We start from the raw sequence: 21260 nt of genomic DNA, 5'->3' as shown, positions 1-21260 counted from the left end.
AGCCCAAGCGTTCTCGCAGGTCTCCTCGGAGGCGCGGTCGCTCCTCGCCGACCGGGGCTGAGACGCTATGTGTCTCGGAGCTCCGCCTCGATAATCCGAGGTTGTTCCGTTCCTCCGAGGGAGGGTTGTCGAGAGACTCCTCGCCGAAACGGAAGGGGCAGACCTCGGTGCCTCGTACCCCGGGGACTTCACACAGGGGTTCCTCGGGGCATAGGCGGTCCCCGACCCCGTCCAGATCGCTTGGGGCGGCCTCTTGGGGCTCGGGGTCTGGTAGGGAACCTCGTTATTCCCGTGAGACTTCCCCTTCCTTTTTGGAGACGCGGGCCTCTCGATCGCCCTCCCCACCGTCCAAACCCTCCTCCTTTTCCAGATTTGTACTTGATATGGGGAGGGCCTTGGACCTGGATCTGGTGTCTGGTTCACAATACACCAAGGAGTTTTTGGAGGAGCAGGATTTACCTTCTCCCCCGAGGGAGACCCCTCGTCTGCCTCTTAATAAAGTCCTCCATCAGACCTTCCTGAGGAACTTGGACTCCCCTCTTACAGTCACAGCGGTTCCATCTAAAATGGAGTCGAAGTACCGTACCATCCCATGTAAGGGCTTCGAGAAAGCGCAACTGTCTCACCAGTCGTTGCTGGTGGAGTCGGTGTTAAAGAAGTCCCAGCCTTCTAGGGTCTCCGCTGCGGTCCCTCCCGGGCGGGAAGGGCGGACTTTGGACAAGTTTGGTCGCCACCTCTATTCCAATTCCATGATGTCGGCCAGGATCCTTAATTATGCTTTCACTTTTTCATCTTATCTGAGGCAGATGGTGAAGGCATTACCCCGTTATCATGGGGTCATGCCGGATTCCCATAAGGGGGACTTTGGTAAATTTATGGCCAACTTGTCACAGCTGCGCCTATACCTTTTTCATGCGGTTTACGACGCATTTGAGTTGGCCTCCAGAGTCTCCGCCTTTGCAGTAGCGATGCGCCGTCTCGCATGGCTCTGAATGGTTGATATGGACCCGAACTTGCAGGAGCGCCTAGCCAATCTGCCATGCGTCGAATCGGAATTGTTCGATGAGTGTTTGGAGGCGGCGACCAAACGCCTGTCCGAACACGAGCGCTCCATCGCCTCCTTGGTCCATCCTAAACCACGGGTAACGCCGCAGAAGCCATTTAGACCTCCGCCGCGGCGATACCCTCAAAAGTCTACACCAGCATTCTCGAGGCCTCCGCCCAGGCGCCCACCGCAGCAGGGCAGAGGGGCCCAGCCGAAACCTCAGACGCAAAGGGCGTCTAAGCCGGTGCCGTCTTTTTGACGTGATGAGCGGATGGGGGTGGGCCCCCTCCGCACTCTCTCCGGACCCCCTGCCCATCGGGGGCCGGCTGCGGGCCTTTCATTCGGCCTGGACTATGATCACGTCAGACGCTTGGGTGCTCCGTCTCGTCTCCGAGGGTTACTCGCTAAACTTCTCGGCCACGCCGCCGGAACAACCGCCGGGGGCATCTTTTTGCAACCGAACCCAGCTTCCTCTTCTACTCTCGGAAGCCAGGCCCTTGTTGAGCCTTCGGGCGGTGGAGCCGGTCCCCCCAAACCAATGGGGGTGGGGGTTCTACTCCCGTTACTTTTTGGTCCCAAAGAAGACCGGGGACTTACGCCCCATTTTGGACCTCCAGAAGCTCAACAAGTTCCTGGTCCGGGAGAAGTTCCGTATGTTGTCGCTTCCGGTTCTCTACCCTCTGTTGGAGGAGGGGGACTGGATGTGCTCCCTAGACTTGAAGGAAGCGTATACTCATGTTCCTGTGCATCCCGCCTTCCGCAAGTTCTTACGGTTCCAGGTGGGGGAGTTGCACCTTCAGTATCGTGTCCTCCCCTTCGGGCTGGCCTCGAAGTGTATGGTGGTAGTCGCGGCTGCCCTGAGATCTCAGGGGCTGCAGGTCTTCCCCTACTTGGACGATTGGCTGATCAAGGCTTCATCCCGGGAGGGGGTTATCTCAGTGACCCGACAGACTATCATCTTCCTTCAACGTCTGGGGTTCGAGGTGAATTTTCCCAAATCGCAGCTGTGCCCTGCTCAATCCCTTCAGTTTATCGGGGCTGTGCTGGACACGGTTCGCCTTCGTGCGTTCCTTCCCTCTTCGAGGCTGGAGGCTCTGCTTTGACTATGCCGTCAGATTTCGCGGCAGCGCTCCGTCTCAGCGCACCGGCTGATGATTCTACTCGGCCACATGGCATCGACGGTTCATGTCACACCGTTTGTCCGATTGCATCTGAGACTCCCTCAGTGGACCTTGGCCTCCCAGTGGCGTCAGGATCGAGACCCGCTCTCCCTTCCTGTAACAGTGACTCCTTCCTTGAGACGCCCGCTCCGTTGGTGGACCAACTCTTCCAATCTTTCTGGGGGTTTGCTCTTCCTCGTCCCTCCACATCGCAAGGTCCTAACCACGGACTCTTTGGAGTACGCGTGGGGGGCTCACCTCGACGGTCTGCGGACTCAAGGTCTATGGTCGGCGGAGGACCGTCTTTGTCACATCAATGTGTTGGAGCTTCGCGCCATTTTTCTGGCAGCTCGAGCGTTCTGCCATCTGCTGCGCAATCAGGAGTACTGGTACGGACGGACAACCAAGTGGCAATGTATTATGTAAACAAGCAAGGGGGGACGGGCTCTTGGTCCCTGTGCCGGGAAGCCTTGCGCCTTTGGGAATGGGTGGTCTCCCAGAACATCTTCCTGCGGGCGGTTTACATTCAGGGAGAGAATTGTCTGGCTGACAAACTCAGTCGTCTTCTCCAGCCACACGAGTGGTCGCTCAACTCCCGAGTTCTGCGAGAGGTCTTCGACCGCTGGGGGACTCCTCAGGTGGATCTGTTTGCCTCCCCGGAGACTCACAAACTGCCCCTCTATTGTTCTCGGATTTACTCCCAGGACCGTCTCGAGGCCGATGCCTTCCTTTTCGACTGGGGAGGGAGGTTCCTTTATGCGTTTCCTCTTTTCCCTCTGATCTTGAGGACGTTGGTTCATCTCAAGTCATCCAGAGCCACTATGATTCTCATTGCACCTCGTTGGCCTCGTCAGCACTGGTTCTCCCTGCTCCTTCAACTCAGTGCCAGGGAGCCTCTACTTCTGCCTGTTTTTCCCTCTCTGCTGTCTCAGAGTCGGGGTTCGCTGTTGCATCCCAATCTTCAGTCATTACATCTGACGGCTTGGTTCCTTTCCCCCTGACTTCGGTTTCTGTTTCTCAGTCGGTCAGGGAGGTGTTGGAAGCCTCGCGCAAGGTCTCGACTCGGCTTTGTTATTCCCAGAAGTGGATCAGATTTTCATCCTGGTGTTCCTCGCACCATCTGGATCCGAGTTCGGTTCCGGTGTCCTCGGTTCTGGAATATTTGTTGCATTTGTCCAAGTCTGGGCTAAAGACGACTTCCATTCGAGTGCATCTCAGTGCTAATGCTGCTTTCCATCGGCATCTCGAGGGACGTTCTCTCTCTCTTCATCCTCTGGTGGTTCGTTTCATGAGGGGTTTAGTGAATGTTAATCCTCTGAAACCTCCTCCTGTGGTTTGGGATCTTAATGTGGTCTTGGCTCAGCTGATGAAACCTCCTTTTGAGCCTATTGACAAGTCTCTTTTTAAGTTTCTCACTTGGAAGGTGATCTTTTTGCTTGCGCTCATGTCTGCTCGTCGGATTAGTGAGCTGCAGGCTTTGGTTGCGGACCCGCCCTTTACTGTGTTCCATCATGACAAGGTGGTTCTTCGCACCCATCCTAAATTTTTACCTAAGGTTGTGTCTGATTTCCACCTCAATCAGTCAATTGTTCTTCCGGTGTTTTTTCCGAAGCCCCACGCTCATCCTGGGGAGGCGGCGCTTCACACGCTTGACTGTAAGAGGGCGTTGGCTTTTTATCTTCAATGCACCAAGTCTCATCGGAAGGTTCCTCAATTATTTTTGTCCTTTGATCCTAATCGGTTGGGACGTCCTGTTTCCAAGTGCACCTTGTCCAACTGGTTGGCTGCTTGTATTTCTTTTTGCTACGCTCAGGCTGGTCTCGAGCTGCATGGTCGGGTTATGGGACATAAGGTCCGAGCGATGGCAGCTTCTGTTGCTTTCCTCCAGTCTACTCCGATGGAGGACATCTGCAAGGCTGCCACTTGGTCTTCGGTTCATACTTTCACCTCCCACTACTGTCTGGATACGTTATCCAGGAGTGACGGCCGGTTTGGCCAGTCAGTTTTGCGAAATCTGTTTTCCTAAATTGCCATCCTCCCACCTGCCCTTTTTTGGTTGGCTTGGAGGTCACCCACATGTGAGAATATCATGCCTGCTTGTCCTGGGATAAAGCACAGTTACTTACCGTAACAGGTGTTATCCAGGGACAGCAGGCATATATTCTCACAACCCGCCCTCCTTCCCGGGGATGGCTTCTTTGCTGGATATGGAACTGAGGACCACGAGGTGGGGATGCGCCCTCTAGTGGGCAAGAAGGCATGCACATGCGTGGTGCAGCATAGCAAACTTGAAACTTCAATCAAGTTTGCTTGAAAAGCTGTCCGCGCTGGGGCTCCGTAGATGACGTCACCCACATGTGAGAATATATGCCTGCTGTCCCTGGATAACACCTGTTACGGTAAGTAACTGTGCTATTCTGCATTTCCAATTAAAGACAATAAAAAGTGCAATTGTTTTTATAATGTTGAATATTATGTAATTTAGTTGATTAATGGTCAGTTTATTATTTATGTTCATCACTTTGAACTAAAAGGTACTACAATTAATAAATACTGTACATTTTTATGTTATGTTGCTGAAAAAGAGCTGGGCTTGAAACTGCTAAAGCTTTTAAAGTTTGCCCAGCTATATTCAGAATCCATCTAGTCTGTCCAAATACATGCATACTCGTACTTAGTTTTACAATTGCTTATTAAATCCAAAGAATAGTACTGAAGATACTCCCTTTTCTAATAGGTCACAGAATTGCTGGATGTATCAATGGAATTGGGATGCTTCTTAGCTGGAGCACTCATCTCTTCACAGGGTCACATGGTTGTAGAAGAAATCATGTCCTGTATTGAACCAATACGGGATTTTTTTGCCATTATTTTCTTTGCTTCTATAGGTAGGCATTTTTCTCTATTAAACACAGATTATGACTTGTATGCTACTTTGTCAATTTGTATAAATGTTTTTTGAAGGTGCAGAGTTTAGCTGACATTCAGTTCTTTAAATATTTTATCTTTAGAGTAATTTAGCCCACAAACAATTGTCATAAAGCTTTGGAATGCAGAAATTCCAGCTTTAACTGGTAGGACAAAGTGTTCAGGCATAATTGATAGTATTCTTTTCTTTAGTTCTGTATACTAGGCCTTGCCTTTAAAACACACACCTCTATAGATCATAGATGTGAGTGGCATGAGCCCTTTGAAATGGTAACATGTACTCTGAGGATTACGTCTGCCTATCACAAATGCAAGAAAGTACAGTATATATGGGAGTACAGCTTCTTAATAGAATGCTGACTAGTGCTAGAGTCAGTAGCAGTTACTTAAGAAATTACAATTTAAATATTTTTATATTGTATGTCATTTTATGAAGATTCTTTCTTTATACATGTTTACTAATACTCATGCTTATTCTTTTTTTTTTCTACAGGGCTCCACGTTTTTCCAACCTTTGTAATTTATGAGCTCACCATCTTACTTTTTCTTACATTGTTGGTCGTATTAATAAAGGTATATTTTACTTTTCTGCTATTCATATATGAATAGTTAATTTCAAACAAAGCATGTTTGGAGGGTAAATGTCATTTTATGGTCCTGCTGATAACAAATGTCATTTTATGGTCCTGATAACTAGATATTCTTTCCTGAACTTTGCCTGCATATAAATAGAAAAAGTTGTGCTCTGGAGTTGGTATTAGGGCTGCTGGACCACGTGAAGGGTGCTGAAGGGGGGCAGTGAAAAGGAACAGACGCTAAAGGGAAATGGGGAAGAGAGGGGAGAAGACGCTGAAAGGAAATGGGGAAGAGAGAGTGGGGAGAAGACGCTGAAGGGAAACGGGGAAGTGAGAGTGGGGAGAAGACAATGAAGGGAAACGGGGAAGAGAGTGGGGAGAAGACGCTGAAGAGAGAGTGGGGAGAAGACGCTGAAGGGAAACGGGGAAGAGAAAGAGGGGAGAAGGTACAAAACAAAGGTAGAAAAAAAATTATATTTCTTTTCTTTGTTTTAGGATAAAGTAGTATATTAGGTGTGTTGATAAAAATTTATAAACAAATATCTCTTTCTCTAGTTCAGCAGCCAGAACTTTGATTTATAAAATGACAATTGTACAGAATATTGTAGTTCAGTATAAAACTATTCAAGGCTTGTGTGGATGGGATCAGATGGTTTGCAGGGATGGGGACCGAGCTTGCGGGGACAACTTTTTTCCCAGTGTCATTCTCTATTTCCAACTTCCTCCAGAAAACCTTCCTTCACCAAGAGCTCTCAGCAGTTCTCCAGCTCAGTGCAATAAAACAAATGTCTTTCTAGGAGAGGGGTTCTACTCCAAGTATTTCCCATTATCAAAAAAGATGGAGGTCTCTGCTCAATTCTAGACCTTTGTGCTCTCAACAAATACTTAGTGAAAGAGAAGTTTTGTATGGTCTTTCTGGGATCTCTTACCATTACTGATGAAAAACAATTGACTTTGCTCTCTAGACTTCAAAGAAGTATACATCCACATTCCAGTCTTACCTGCCCATAGGAAATATCTCTGCTTTTAAGAGGGTTCTCATCATTGGTCTGTTTGTTTTTAGACTGCCTCTATCGGCCTGTTATGGGGAGACTGATTTCTTATTGGACCATTATTTTCTTGGTTGCTTATTGTATTTTCCTTGTTCTTTTGTGCATTTTCTTAATAAAAGTTTTAATTAAAAAAAAAAAAAAATAGAAACTTCATCAATATGAAGAACACTACATTGAGATCCCAGGCTATGGCAGGAGACTTGAGCGGAGGCTTGGTATGGTAAATGCTCTTCATAAATCTGAAAACTAAGGGATGCATAGCTAATGATTTCTTTTCTAATGGTGAACAAAAGACACCAACAGCACAGAGGTGAACACGTACCAAACCAGTTTTGAGTCCAGAATTGGAAAGGTGAAGGAGATAATCCAGAACTGACAGTTGAGGACAAGTGACTGGATCTAGCAAGTGGAGATCACAGCAGACAGAGATACGAGTCCATTTAAAATGACAGCGTCACTGTGTGGAAGGTTTTCTGGAAGCTTCAATAATAGATGATTATGGTGTAGACAAGGTGAAAGCATCTACTCGCTGGGAGAAAGATACACTGCTGTGACTGCTAATGAATGCAGATTGGTATGAAGAAGAGAGCCTTCATTGTATGTGAGTAGTGTTGGAAACAACTGTAGTGTGATGGGTTCCCGAACACTGAGCTGTTGGGGGAGAAGAAACCATGGCTGACATGGTCAGTGAGGCGTGATGAGAATCATGGTGCCTTAGTCTTTGAGAAGTTTGAGTAGAGCTTTCCTGACAAGAGGTATTAGAAGAAATGCATAGAGAAACTTCTCTCACCAATCCAATGGAAACATATCCAATTCCAGCCCAGATAAAACGAAGGATACATCGCTGCACCCCCTCCAACATCCGCTGAGGGACCCACAGCGGGAGAGCCTGGAAGAAAAAGAGGAGGCGTGGCAGAACCATCATTTTAACGACCTCCATTCTCCCTAGCCAGGAAAAATGCTGGCTACCCCATCCCTCCAAATCCAATTGAATGCGATGAAACAAGGGAAGATAATTAAAATCCAACAAATTTGAACCGGGAGGTCCAAAATACACTCCCAAATACCGCATAGAATGCTTAACCCACCAAAAAGAAAATCGCTGTCTGAGCACCCCCACCCTGGCCTCCGATAAATTCACATTCAACACTTCTGATTTTCCAACATTAACCTGAAAACCCGAAACCGCCCCTAACTCTTCCAACTCCGCCAACACCGCAGGCAGGGAGCCCTCCAGATCCTCCACCGTAAAAAGCATATCATCTGCAAACAAATTCACCTTATAGTCCCCAGAAGGCGTATGAATGCCCCTAATGTGGGGGCTATGATGAACCCGATGAGCAAGAGGTTCTACCACCAGTGCAAACAAGATGGGAGAGAGTGGGCAACCCTGCCGCATACCCCGAGATAACGGAAAGGTAGCCGAGTATCCCCCATTCACCTTAACACATCCTATCGGGTTAGTATAAAGAATACGAATCCATTCCCTCAAGCGGGGCCCCAGCCCAATGGCCTCCCAAACCTGAAATAAGAAGGGCCAGGAGACCCTGTCAAAAGCCTTCTCGGCATCAATGGAGAGAAACAGAGTTTTCCTACCCCCTGTACGGGCACATTCCAACAGATTATACACGCTCCGAACACTGTCCCCCACCTGCCAACCCATTATGAATCCCGTCTGATCAGGATGAATCAATTGCGGGATCCAACTCATCAGGCGATCCACTAAAACCCTCGTAAAAAAATTTGTATCCACCCCCAGCACAGAGATTGGGCGATAGGACGCAGTGTGCCAGATCTTTCCCTTCCTTAGCCAACACCATAACCCCCGCTAAGCGCATGAAGAAGGACAACTGACCACCCCCCTGCAGGGAATTGAGAAAGCCTACCAGCGGGAGCAACAACTCCTGAAAATGTTTATAATAGTGCACAGTAAAACCATCTAACCCGGGAGATTAGCCCACGTGCATGGTACGCAAAGCTCCAGCAGCTTCCAGGACTGTGAGCGGTCTATCCAAGCGCTCTACATCAGCCTCCACTATCCGGGGTATGGAAACAGCTGCCAAATATTGCTCTCGGGCAAGGGGCGTACCCTCCGCCTCAGGGGTATACAGCTGACCATAATATTCCACAAAACGAGCCAGAATATCATCCTCCTGATGCATAAGCTGCCCGGATAGCCAAAATATGATTCCGGGTATGGCGCACTTTCAGCTGATGGGCGACCAAGCGACTAGCCTTATTAGAAAACTCAAAGTACTTCTGTTGAAGGAATTGAAGATTAAAACACAAACGTTCCAACTCGAAAGCATACAGATCACTACGTGCCCTCCGCAACTGACTCCCCACCTCCGCATTCCAAGGTTGGTGCTTATGCATCCCCTCAAGTCTCCCGATCTGGGCCAACAGAGCACTTACTGCTTCCCGCTGATGTTTTTTCCAGAAGGAAGCCAAAGAAATCAGTCGACCACGGAGAGTAGCCTTTAAGCCTTCCCAGATTGATTCAGGGGTTGGCCCCACACCCCAAGTTGTCAGCTAGATAATCCTGAATCCAACCCGCAATTTGGTTCACCACCATGGGATCATCCAACAAGCTATCATTAAAACGCCTATACTTCGCCCCAACTCCACCCCCAGCACTGGCTTGAATTTTTCTTTTTGAGCTTGTTTCCACTTCTTCATTCAGACATCTTACATGGAAAGTGTTCTTCCTCATAGCCCTTATGTCTGCATACAGGGTCAGCGAACTTCAGGCTCTGGTATCAGAACTACCCTATACAATGATAAGGTTGTCGTCTGAACATACCCAAAATTCCTCCTGAAAGATGTCTCCGAATTTAATATCAATCAGTCCATTGTTCTACTTGTCTTCTTCCCAAGACCTCATTCTCATCCTGGTGAAGCAGCTCTCCACACCTTAGACTGTAAACATGCTCTTACTTACTACTTAGATTACCCAAACCCTTACAGAGCATCTACTCAATTCTTTGTGTCCTTTGACCCCAACAGACTTGGAGCCCCTGTTACCATCTCCACTTGGCTAGCAGACTGCATCTCCTTCACTTATGCTTGGGCTGGACTGACACTTGAAGGTTGTATGAGCCATGGCAACCTCTTTAGCCCATATTTGTTCTACAACCATTGAGAACATTTGTAAAGCAGCCCATGGGTGCCCAAATGTTTGAATGCTTACTAGCAAGTTGAATGGACAATTCAAAGTTGATTTTGTAGCATTTTCAGCGAGCTGATGCTAACCTTTAGGAATGACTAAATTACTAGTTACTGTTGATGAAACATGGTTACACCACTATGATCCTGAGACAAAACAGTCCATTCAGTGGCGATGCTCAGGATCTCCAAGGCTAAGGAAATTCAAGACTCAAAAGTTAGCAGGAAAGGTCATGGCTACAGTGGTTTGGGATCAGGAAGGTATTGTAATGACTATCTTCCAAGAGGCCAAACAGTTAATGCTGAATACTACTGTAATTTGCTGTGCCAATTAAAGGTGGCATTGAAAGTAAAAAGAAGAGGGGAGCTGCGGAAAGGAGTTCTCTTTTTGCTAGACAATGCACCTGTTCACAAGGCTGACAAAACGATGGGTGTTTTGATGCAGTTGGGGTTTCAGTGCATAGACCATCCACCCTATTTACCAGATCTTGTTCCATCTGACTAATTTCTGTTTCTAAACCTTAAAAAGAGTTTGACAGGGTGAAATTTTAAAGTAATTTGGAGGTGATTGCAGCAGCGGAGCAGAATTTCAGTGACCAAACATTTTTTGGGAGGAGTTACAGAAACTTCAGACATGATGTGCCAAGTGTGTTGAACTTAGGGGTGAATATGTGGAATAACTTTTAAGTTTCATGGCTCCATGTCATTTCCTTCTTGGGTGTGCTGAGAACTTTTCATCACCCCCTCATGTTAGTATGTGTGTGTGTTCCTTAACTATTTTAAGTTACACTTAACTTCACCCAAAAACCTAGTACTGCAGAAGGCTGGTTAATATTAGATTTCTTGTATTCAAATTATAATAATAATAATAATAACTTTATTTTTCTATACCGCCGTAGTCAGGTGACTTCTAGGCGGTTTACATTGTAAGAAGGCTGGACATTCAGCGAATAACAAAAGGACTCAATACAATACAGTAGGTCAACATACAATACAATACAATGAGTCTGTATACAATACAGTACCGTACAATACTACTAGTTTAAATACAGTACAATATAATAAGTCTGAATACTATAAGTCTAAGTACAATACAGTACCTGAGATTAAATACAGTACCATACAATAATTCTCAATATGATGCAATATGATGCAATCGTGTAGAAGGGGAAAGTTACATATAGATTGGGATCCATGGGTCATGAGTATCTGAGTATATCTTTAGAATTTCCATTTGAATTGGAGTTCTATGGGTAGCGAATAACTGAATATATGAGGAGCATCTTGAGAGAAGAAGAAAGACGTTTACAGGGAGGGGAGTCCTAGTGAAGGGAGGGGACAGATTTATTCAGTGAATTTTGCGAATAGGGCGGTTTTGATCGATTTGCGGAATGCATTGTAAGACAGATTGGGTTTGTTTATGTAGTTTATCAGCCAGACTTGCTGTCTGTTCGTTTGGAACTTAAAGGTTCTGTCCAGGAATGATTTGTATCTGCAATAGGAAAGTGCACTATTGTTATACAAAATAGATTTAGATTTGAAACAAAGCTTCTTTATTAAAAGCAGAGTAGAATTTTCTACTTTGTGAAGAATCTTGGATCTCTTCCACCACCAGCAATTTGTTTACAAATGATGTAGTGTAACGATATACAAGCCATTGAAATTAATAGTACTTTCCAAGGAAAATACCCTACACTAAATTGTTATGCAGAAGATGCAACATACATTGTCTTCTAACAGTATAACTTTGAATACTTAAAATTTAGGACCTGAGACACAAATGGGTGTAACTTATATAAAATGTTTGATTGAAACGTTCATCTTTCTAGAAAATGAGTAGAAATTAGCATTGCAGTAATAGATCAACTTTTTTTCAAAACATAGAAATATAATGGTAGATAAAGGCCAAATGGCCCATCTAGTCTGCCCGTCTGCAGTAGCCATTATCTTTTCCTCTAAGAGATCCCACATACCTATCCTTCGCCTTCTTGAATTTAGACACAGTCTCTGTCTGCCACCACCTCTTCTGGGAGACTGTTCCACGCATCTACCACTCTTTTTGTAAAAATGTATTTCCTTAGATTACTCCTGAGCCTATCACCTCTTAACTTCATCCTGTGCCCTCTCATTCTAGAGCTTCCTTTCAAATGAAAGAAACTCGACTCATGCACATTTACGCCACATAGGTATTTAAACTCCTCTATCATATCTCTCCTCTCCCGCCTTTCCTCCAAAGTATACACATTGAGATCTTTAAATCTGTCCCCATATGCCTTATGACGAAGGCCATGTAACATTTTAGTAGCCTTCCACTGGAAAATCTGGAAAACACGCTGAACCCTGATTGTCAGGAAAAAAACTGTTATTTAAAACCTAGGGCTCCTTTTACTAAGGTACGCTAGCATTTTTAGCGCAAACTGCATTGCTGCACGTGCTAACCCCGCTACATTACGTGCCAAGAACTAAAGCCAGCTTAGTAAAAGGAGCCCTTAATTGCTTTCATGTAATATATTATCTGGAAAATTTCCCCTTTATCCAAAAAATTTTTTTATCAGAAAAATCTGTTATCTGGAATGGCCTCTACTGAAGTAGATGCTGAGTAAGAAACATCAGATGGACTTTTGTTTTATTGTAAACCACCCTGTTGTGTTTTTTTCCAGCCAACGGCAGTATACCAAGCACATGTAATTACTAAATAAAAAAAAAATAGTTTGTTTTGTGCAAATTTGTAAAGATGCGAGTAGTGTGGTGACTAAAGATTTTTAGTGCATTTCATATATTGTCCATGAGTAATGTGTATATGCAAATTGAAAATCATTTTTGTTTTGCAGTTTGTTTTGGCAGTGCTCGTTCTTTCACTGGTTCTGCCAGAAAACAGCCAATATATCAAATGGATTGTCTCATCAGGACTGGCACAAGTCAGTGAATTTTCTTTTGTGCTGGGGAGTCGTGCACGAAAATCTGGTATCATTTCTCGGGAGGTAAACTTCTGTGATTTCTTTTTTTTTTTTTAAATGGAGGGTGGGGAAGAGGTTAAATTTATTCTGATCACTACACTATAAGTAAAACATAAAATTTCATTTAGTTAAGATATAGAAAATAACAAAAAAATAAAGTTTCCTGTAATAAAGATGAGTTAATATTCATTGGTCCGTAAGGAAATTTTTACTTTAAAAGTGCTCTGTTTTATAAAGATTTACCTGACATTTTAAGAGTTTGTTCTCCTGTAGCCACTGAGCTACTTTTTTCAGCTATAATTAAATCTACTTGTTTTGGTCATCTCCATAATACTCATAATTTAACATTTCTCCCAAATCACTGTACATAATAACTGTGCAATGCAGATATTAAGCAAATACTGTATGGGAAATAAAAGTGAGTCCTGTGGTATACAACATTTGGAGTTTTTTTTTCCCATTTATATTTCACTGGTCCCAATGTGGCTTGAGAACAATTTACAACAATAAACATAAAACCAAAATAAATGAACAACTATAGCCTAGGGGCTCCTTTTACTAAGCTGCGCTAGCGGTTTTAGCGCGCGCTACATTGCCGCTTGTGCTATTTGCTAACGCCACCATTGAGCTGACATTAGTTCTAGCCGTGTTGCTCGGGGTTAGCGCGTGCTAATATTCTGCGTGCGCTAAAAACACCGCAGCTTAGTAAAAGGAGCCTTAAATCTTTGAAATCCAAATAAGAGAGTAGATAATGAATGTGCCTTAATTGTGCATTACTCTATTGCGCAGAGCTCTCAAGCAGGATTGTTCTCAGCCTTTAATCCACGTTTTTTGACTTAGGACCCCTGAGGAAGACAGGGCCGTCGAAACATGGACCGTGTTGGGTCCATAGTTCCCATCTTATGGGTCCTAGACATTTTATTATGTGGATTTTATGACTGTATCTTCAATAAAGCCTGCATCTTGGACATCTTCTCCACAGCGTTTTTGTTTTTGGTTGCTCTTTGATTCTGTGGAGTATCAAGGGTCAATTTCTGTTTGTTTGCATTACACTGTTTCACAACAGAACTTACTTTCTTATGTAAGTTGGGTCAAATCCAACCAAAACCTCAGGACTCAACTGCAGTACTATCTGGCCTAGTAAATGGTAGGACAAGAAAAGGAAATAGCTGTTAGATCTGCAGTATTTCTGTCTTCATGCAATTTAGCTACAGTTTATTAGTAGCCAGCCACTCTTCTACAGTGGTGAAACAATGTGGAAAATTAGTGAAATCATCCCTGGAGTCACTAACGGCCTCTTTTACAAAGCCGCGCTAGCGGCTGCTCTGTGCTAACGGCCCCGAAACCCATAGAGACTTAAAGGGCTTCAGGGCTGTTGCTGCGCAGCTTTGTAAAAGAGGCCATAAGTTTGCAGAATAGTTGAATACCATCTGCACTAGTGCTGCCTGATTTTGTCGATTTGAATTTATTTGTTTCCCCCCCAAATAAGACTCACCGATTCAGTGAGAGGAAAAGTCAGTGCTGTGGTGTAAACAAAAAAGACTTTTCTTCTCAGGGTTAAACCACCAACATATAGGAATATCGCTGGCTGAAGTATAAACTGCAGAAGCACACATGGAATGCTAGAAAAATTCACCAGTAGTTGCAGGTCAAGTACAGTTCAGGCCATCCCAAACCATCATGGCTTGGAGATTCCTCCGCCCCCTTCCCCATAAGCTGTTAAACAGGCTTCAGTTCCTTTAAAAGATTTGTGCTTGTCTATTCAGTAATGTTTACAGTTCTGATTAGTCTGTAATCAAATCATCTAATTTTTTTTCCCAATTCCAGATCTACCTTCTTATCCTAAGTGTGACTACTTTGAGCCTTTTGCTTGCCCCTGTACTATGGAAAGCTGCAATTATGAAATGTGTGCCAAGGCCAGATAAACGTTCCAGCATCTGATGAAGGCATTTCCAACAGTGATCAAGATCTTTAGTTATTGGAGTTGTTCCTGTTGTCTCTAATTCTATGCAGTCAGAAAGTTAAAAAATGTGGTATTTCTCTGAACACATTTGCTTATGAGCCTTATACCAATTAGCACTACATTGCTGGTGTAGCTGTTTGCACAACTTTTGGAAAGTGTACTGTTGGAATCTTTTTTGTAGTCTTTATTAATCTTGTTTTTGGTTCAGTTATACAGTGCACTAATTTTTGTCTTTGAGAAATACTGCATCATGCAAATAGCCTTGAACATTTGCCTTGATGTGCCTTTTATCTACAGTGGGGTTTTGAAATCTGTTAATTAACCTTAATTTGTGGGTTTATTTTATTTTATTTAATGGTACCAATGGTGCTTTTATGAAATGACTAAATTATTAGTGTAAATTCAGAGTATATTATGTGCTTGTATAATTTTAATCACAACCCTTTTCACAATTGACAAGGCTTGGTAGCTTTAAACTTCACAAGCTCTTACAACCAAGAGATGAGGTACTGTAAATAGAAGGTGGTACAACACTACACTGGGGCAATAATTCTGTAGTTTGTATTCCTTTTGTTATATTTTATTTTAAGATGTTCACAAAATGCTTTACATTGTAGCTTATATTTTCCTCTGGATTTTATGTGATTTTTATATTGTAGAATATTTTATTTCCTTTGTTCTCTATTCTTGGATGAAAATAGGATGACCATGGTGTACTGTCCTGCTGTTAACAGGCATATTGTGTAAATAGGTTTTCTTAAAGGACAGAACTTTTTGCACAGTTAATAGTACAATATCAGTATAAGTGTTTACAGATTCTTCTTGAATAAACCAAAGTAAAACTGGATTTAATATCTGTTCAGAATTTATAGTGTAAAATATAGTAAATTCCATGCAGTTGCATCTGACTTTTTCAAAGAATAGTAGCAGCATGTCATGTACTTAGTCCTGGCGGGATTCTGTGCAGACCTATTGTCTCCCACACTCCTGGTCCTGACCTGACAACCCCCATCCCCTTCCCCCTCTTCACGTGGAGCTGGTATTAGAGAATGACACGGTGGCGGTTTACCCGCGGCCACCGCATTTTAGCCGCGGGTCACCCGCCGAAAACGGGGAAGAAAACTAGCAGTCGCTGCGGCGACGGGGATAAGGCCATTCACCGCCTGCGGGGCGGTGAATGGTCTTGTCTCCGCAGTGAGGTATCAAGGATCGCGCGGTCCCCGCAGCCACCGCCCGCCCGCCCGTAGCATTTAGCCAGCTCCCTCCCTCCACCTCACCTTAAATTTCGAGTTTTCCGGCTTCCTTTTTTCCGAGCCGCACGTGTTCAAAAATCCGTGCACGCGCGGCTGCGCGAGTCAATCAATCTTCTCTTCTGACGCAACCGGAAACAGGAAGTTGCAGGAGAGGAGAAGTTTGATTGACTCGCGCAGCCGCGCGTGCACGGATTTTTGAACACGTGCGGCTCGGAAAAAAGGAAGCCGGAAAACTCGAAATTTAAGGTGAGGTGGAGGGAGGGAGCTGGCTAAATGCACGGCTTTTTGAACGCGTGCGGCTAGGGAAAAAGGAAGCCGGCAAACTCGGAACGAATATAAGGTGAGGTGTAGGGAGGGTGGGGGCTGCTGGACCATTCTTCATTACTTTGCCATACTAATTCCATTCTATGTTAGGTGCCATGGACTCAGATTCGAGTCCTAGCGATGATGAGTTAAAGATCCCAAAAGAAGCCAACTTCTAAATCCAGTGGTTAGAGCTACACTACACTCCTTGTGACCCTGGGCAAGTCACTTAATCCCTATTGCTTCTGACACAATGGGCAGTTCCAAAGACCAAGACTGGCCAGTGTCAAAGACAGGATGCTGAGCTTGATAGACCCTTAGTCTCCACTGTTTTTAGTGATCAACAAAGTTCTATGTTTCTATAATCACCCTAATTCTGTTATCATTGGACTAGATATTCAAAATGATTTAAATGGCCAGGACAGGCTCCTGGCTGTTCAAATCATTGTCCAGGGCTAACCAGGCATTTTCAATCTTCATGTTCAGCCCAAATGGTGTCACACAATTCAGCAAAAATACCCAATGTTGTTCCTCATAATTTAAATATTGCTCATAGAAGGAACAACATTGGGTATTTTTGCAAATGGAAGTTGGAGGGTTAATTCCCTTGAAACAGCCAATTGAGTGAAACATGAATTCATGCTGGGACACAAGATAGGTTGAATTTGTTTTGAATTTAAAAAGAAAAATGATCAATGAAGAATACTATAATGGCAATTAAATATAATGATAAAACAGCAACTAATTTTGCCTATTTTTATATATTAAAAAAGTACTACATAAGGTGAATGTCCATATTGCTGTCTGTTGTTCTGCTGAGCACTGGCATTGAAACAGCAAAATGCATTTATTGCATACTTGTCCTCTGTCGGAAACATTATGGTGGTATATTAGTTGTGTTAATAAAAATTTATAAACAAAGCCCTGCCAGCTGAACATCTCTTTCTCTAGTTCAGCAGCAGGAACTTTGATTTATAAGAATGGAATACGCTAAATATTAGAGTACTAAGGCTTATATGGATGCTGCGGGGACGGTGACGGGGCGGTGAATGGGATGGCAGTGGCGGTGACGGGGCGGTGAAAGGGATGGCAGTGACGGTGACGGGGCGGTGCAGAGGATGGTGGGCCGGGGACGGGGCGGTGACGGGGACAGATTTTTTCCCCGTGTCATTCTCTAGCTGGTTCTCTTACCATAGGCCCTCCCAAAGCAGCGACAGCTGGCCAGCAGATACAGCGTTGTAACCAGGCTGCTTGCAGCTGCCCCTGCCCCCCCAGGGCCTTTCCTCTGTTTGCTTCACTTCCGACAGTCAAAATATTTATGAATGGTAACGGAAATGACGTAGGGCAAAGAAGTACGATTTACTGACAGGAGATATTATCAAAGTGATGTTGCTGGTCCAGGTAGACCCCCAAATGGCAAAAAGGAGGTGACCCATAGGAATAGGTAAATTGGAAATCATAGGGAGAAACTTTGGAGAGGTGGGTCTACTACCAGTAAGCCAGAAGCCATGGAATTGGAAGGATTCAAGACCAGTTTATTATTATAAAGCCAAGAAGGGACAATATCTAAACAAGAAGATTGTGTATTGGAGAGAGCTAAGCAGTCAGGATCATGAGAAGAAAACAGGAGAATACTTATAAACAGAGAGAGCTCCCTTGGGTTTTTGCAGCCCAAATCTATGACCTTGTTTTTTTATCATTAAATCTTACCTGCCAAATTGTAAGCTTCAAGCTTTGCTAGATTCCTCCTTCTGTTATCCATACCTTCCAGATTTTGGAAACATCCACATAAAGGCAAACCTTTTGCAACATTTCTTCTGTATTATTCTGTAGCTACAAAAACATTAAAAGAACTGCCTAAAGGAGCAGATCCCTGTAGTATATGAGTACCACTGGTAATGCCCCTAGTCTTAAAAGTTGACAAAGGATAACAGTAAATTAAGTTCACCCAGTCACCTTAGGACCCACACCAAGCTACCCAGTTTATAAGTCACCTATGAGAAACCATTTCAAAGGTCTTGCTGAAATTTAAGTATGTACGAGTAAGTGTAGTGTTTTCCCCAAATTGATCAGATTATCTGATTAACCTGACCATACCATAAAGCCATACTGCCTCAGATGCTGTATTTCACTGGATTTTAGCAACTGTACTAGATTGTTTCAGTAATGTTTACATTCATTTACTTACTATTTCTGCTTTTGTAGAGAGGAACCAAGTTTATATGGCTCCAGTCTTCTGTAACTACTCCAAACTCTAAAATCATGAAAAGGTCCCCCAGTGGATCCCCTAGAATTTTTCTATCAATACCCTTATATACTATCCAGCCCCATCACTTTGTCTAGTTTTAATTTAGCTAGCTTGCTCCTTCTGAGCGAAGTCTTTTGATAAATCATTTGAAGTTTACCTCTCTTCCATTCCTTTTTTTCTTAGATCCTACAACCAGCCTGTGAACACAAAATAAATATTTATTAAGCAATTGTGCTTTATCCTCATCCACCTCTACATATTTCCAGCCCTCCCCCTTCACCCTTGTATCTCAGTGCCACTTTTGCACTTCTTCCTATTACTATCTTCAGTTTTTAAAGTTTTGTCCCCTATTTTCCTGTATTGGCCATTTTTATATGTTTTCCTGACTTATTTACTAGTTTCTCTAGATATTACTTGTCCTTCTTTTTCTGTGATCTGTTAGATTATGGAGACTAACCTATTTCATACCGTTTCAGCTACTTTCAGAAACCATAATTTTGTAGCCCTTAAAATATCTCTTAGTTTTGCCCACTCTCTACTTTTCTCCCAGATGATTCCCATCCTATTAACAACTATGGAGCTATTCCCCTATCTTTACAACTTGTTGCACTGCCTGCTCACCCTCTGATCTTGATGGAGCTCTGCTCAACCAATCTTCCAGGTGTGGGTGTAGTTGTATCTATGACCACCACTGCCAATGTGCGGGGTTACAGCTTCTGACCTGGCATCATTGTAACTTCTTGGAGGCTGTGCTGTCATGAGACTCTGATGGTTGCTGGTGTCCGGAGTTGCCAAATCTCCAGATCCCTGATAAAATCTCTGAGTGGACAAACCATTGTAGTACTAGCAGGAACATCATGAAGAATGAAATTAGCCTCTGCTTCTCCTGGTGGGTCGGCGAGGTCTGATGTCTGGCAGAGATTTAGGGTGGCAAACTGCCACGTTGGCCATTAGGTTGTCTAAGCATTTACCAAATATCATCTGCCCTTTAAAGGACAGTCTGCTTAAAATAGCTTTGAAGGTGGAATTGCTAACCCATTGCCTGAGCCAGAGCATTCTGTGGGCAGAAACTATACTCCAACATCTTGCTCACAACTCTGATGATGTCATATGGTGCATCTGCCACATAATCCACCTCCTGCAGCACCAGCTGGGGGCAGAAGTCCTCCTCTCCCGCAGGACTCTGTCTAAACCTGGTGTGGCATTCATGTTCCCAAACGAGGCTGACGCTGCAACTTTAATAATAATAATAACTTTATTTTTCTATACCGCCATAGTCAAGCGACTTCTAGGTTCACATTAAAAGAAGGCTGGACAGTCAACGAATAACAAGAAGCCTAAAATAGAAAAGTTACATATTAATTGGAATTCCATGGGTAAAGAATACATGAAAATTGGAGCTTCCTGAGAGACTGAAATAGCGTTTACAGAGGGGAATATCATAGTGAGAGAGGGTGGTTTGTTTTAGTCAATGAATTTGTTGAATAGGGCGGTTTTAATTGATTTTCGGAATGCATTGTAAGTCAGTTTGGGTTCATTTATGAGTCCCAAAGCTAATGCTTCAAATTTCCTCTTAAGAACCATGTCCACCATGCAGCCTTTAACATCACTCATTCCTCATTAGGGAGCGAGGTACATTTAGTCATTGAGCCACTGTAGAATCCACCTTCAACTAATAAACAGCTGCTGAAATTCCAGGTAAAGCATGGACATAGTTTTGGCCCCCTTTAGGGAGTCTTCCAGAGTCTCCCATTGCTCAGTGACCAGCAAAGTGCTGTCCAGATGTATGGGGAAAAATGTGGCATGAGCATTTGTGCTGCTGTCAGCAAATTCATGCCAAAACTGGCCTGAGGGGGCTCCTCTGAAGGTCAAAAAATTCAGGGAAAGGGACCATAGCTCTAGCCCCAGAAACCCTTAAAATTTATTTTTTCTGATTTCCCCCCGCCCCCACAATTTTCTCCATAGGGAATAATGAGCTGTACTTGCTGTACTTCGCTGGTGCCTGCCTGTGTCAGCTTTGCTTCAGCCTGACTGAATGGAGAAGATTTTTTACCTCAGATCCTTGCTAGAATCAACCTACAACTGGAGATGTTCAAGCTGCCAGTTGGACAGAGAGACCAAACTGAAGACTTCACCCCCACAGATCCTTGTGGCATGATAAGAAGAGATTAAAATGCAGCAAGTACCCTAAAACCCAAAGAGATTCACACAGGGGCAGTGCAACCTGTGCTCAAGGGGAAAGGACCCTGAGCCTCAAAGAAGCACAAAGCAGGCTGGCTCAACAGGCACACCTGGGGGTTGCCCTGTGAGCTGCAGTCTACCCTTGAGGAGACTGCATCCTCTTCTAGGCAGAGTAGCCCCCAAAATGGGGTCCTCACACCGAAGCCTTCCAAAATGAAAAAAATACCCCAAAATAATAAAAAACAAACAGAGCAGATCAGAACACAACTTCTTAGTTTGCATGCGGAAGGAAAAACTGAAGAGGGCACTATACTCCACTGATGGAGGAGGAACTGAAAGATGTGAGTGACACCCTTCTGCAACAGTTCATGAGCATGGATTGATCACCTAACATACAGACTCTTGTGTTTATGTAACAGAATTTGAGATA

General features: G+C 44.1%; 1 protein-coding gene across 1 annotated transcript in view; it reads left to right on the top strand.

The window, feature by feature from the left end:
* The window catches only part of TMCO3 (transmembrane and coiled-coil domains 3), a 121906-nt gene extending 106214 nt beyond the window's left edge, over window positions 1-15692 (top strand). Inside the window, exons 10-13 of the mRNA XM_033948709.1 lie at window positions 4943-5093; window positions 5627-5706; window positions 12757-12906; window positions 14710-15692. Of these exons, the coding sequence (XP_033804600.1) occupies window positions 4943-5093; window positions 5627-5706; window positions 12757-12906; window positions 14710-14823 (495 nt within the window). The 3' untranslated portion in view covers window positions 14824-15692. The remainder of the gene's footprint in view (window positions 1-4942; window positions 5094-5626; window positions 5707-12756; window positions 12907-14709) is intronic.
* Window positions 15693-21260: the final 5568 nt, after the last annotated feature.

Source organism: Geotrypetes seraphini, chromosome 6 (genome assembly GCF_902459505.1).
Source record: "Geotrypetes seraphini chromosome 6, aGeoSer1.1, whole genome shotgun sequence".
NCBI classification, from domain to species: Eukaryota; Metazoa; Chordata; class Amphibia; order Gymnophiona; family Dermophiidae; genus Geotrypetes; species Geotrypetes seraphini.
This window is presented reverse-complemented; position numbering and strand designations above follow the sequence as displayed.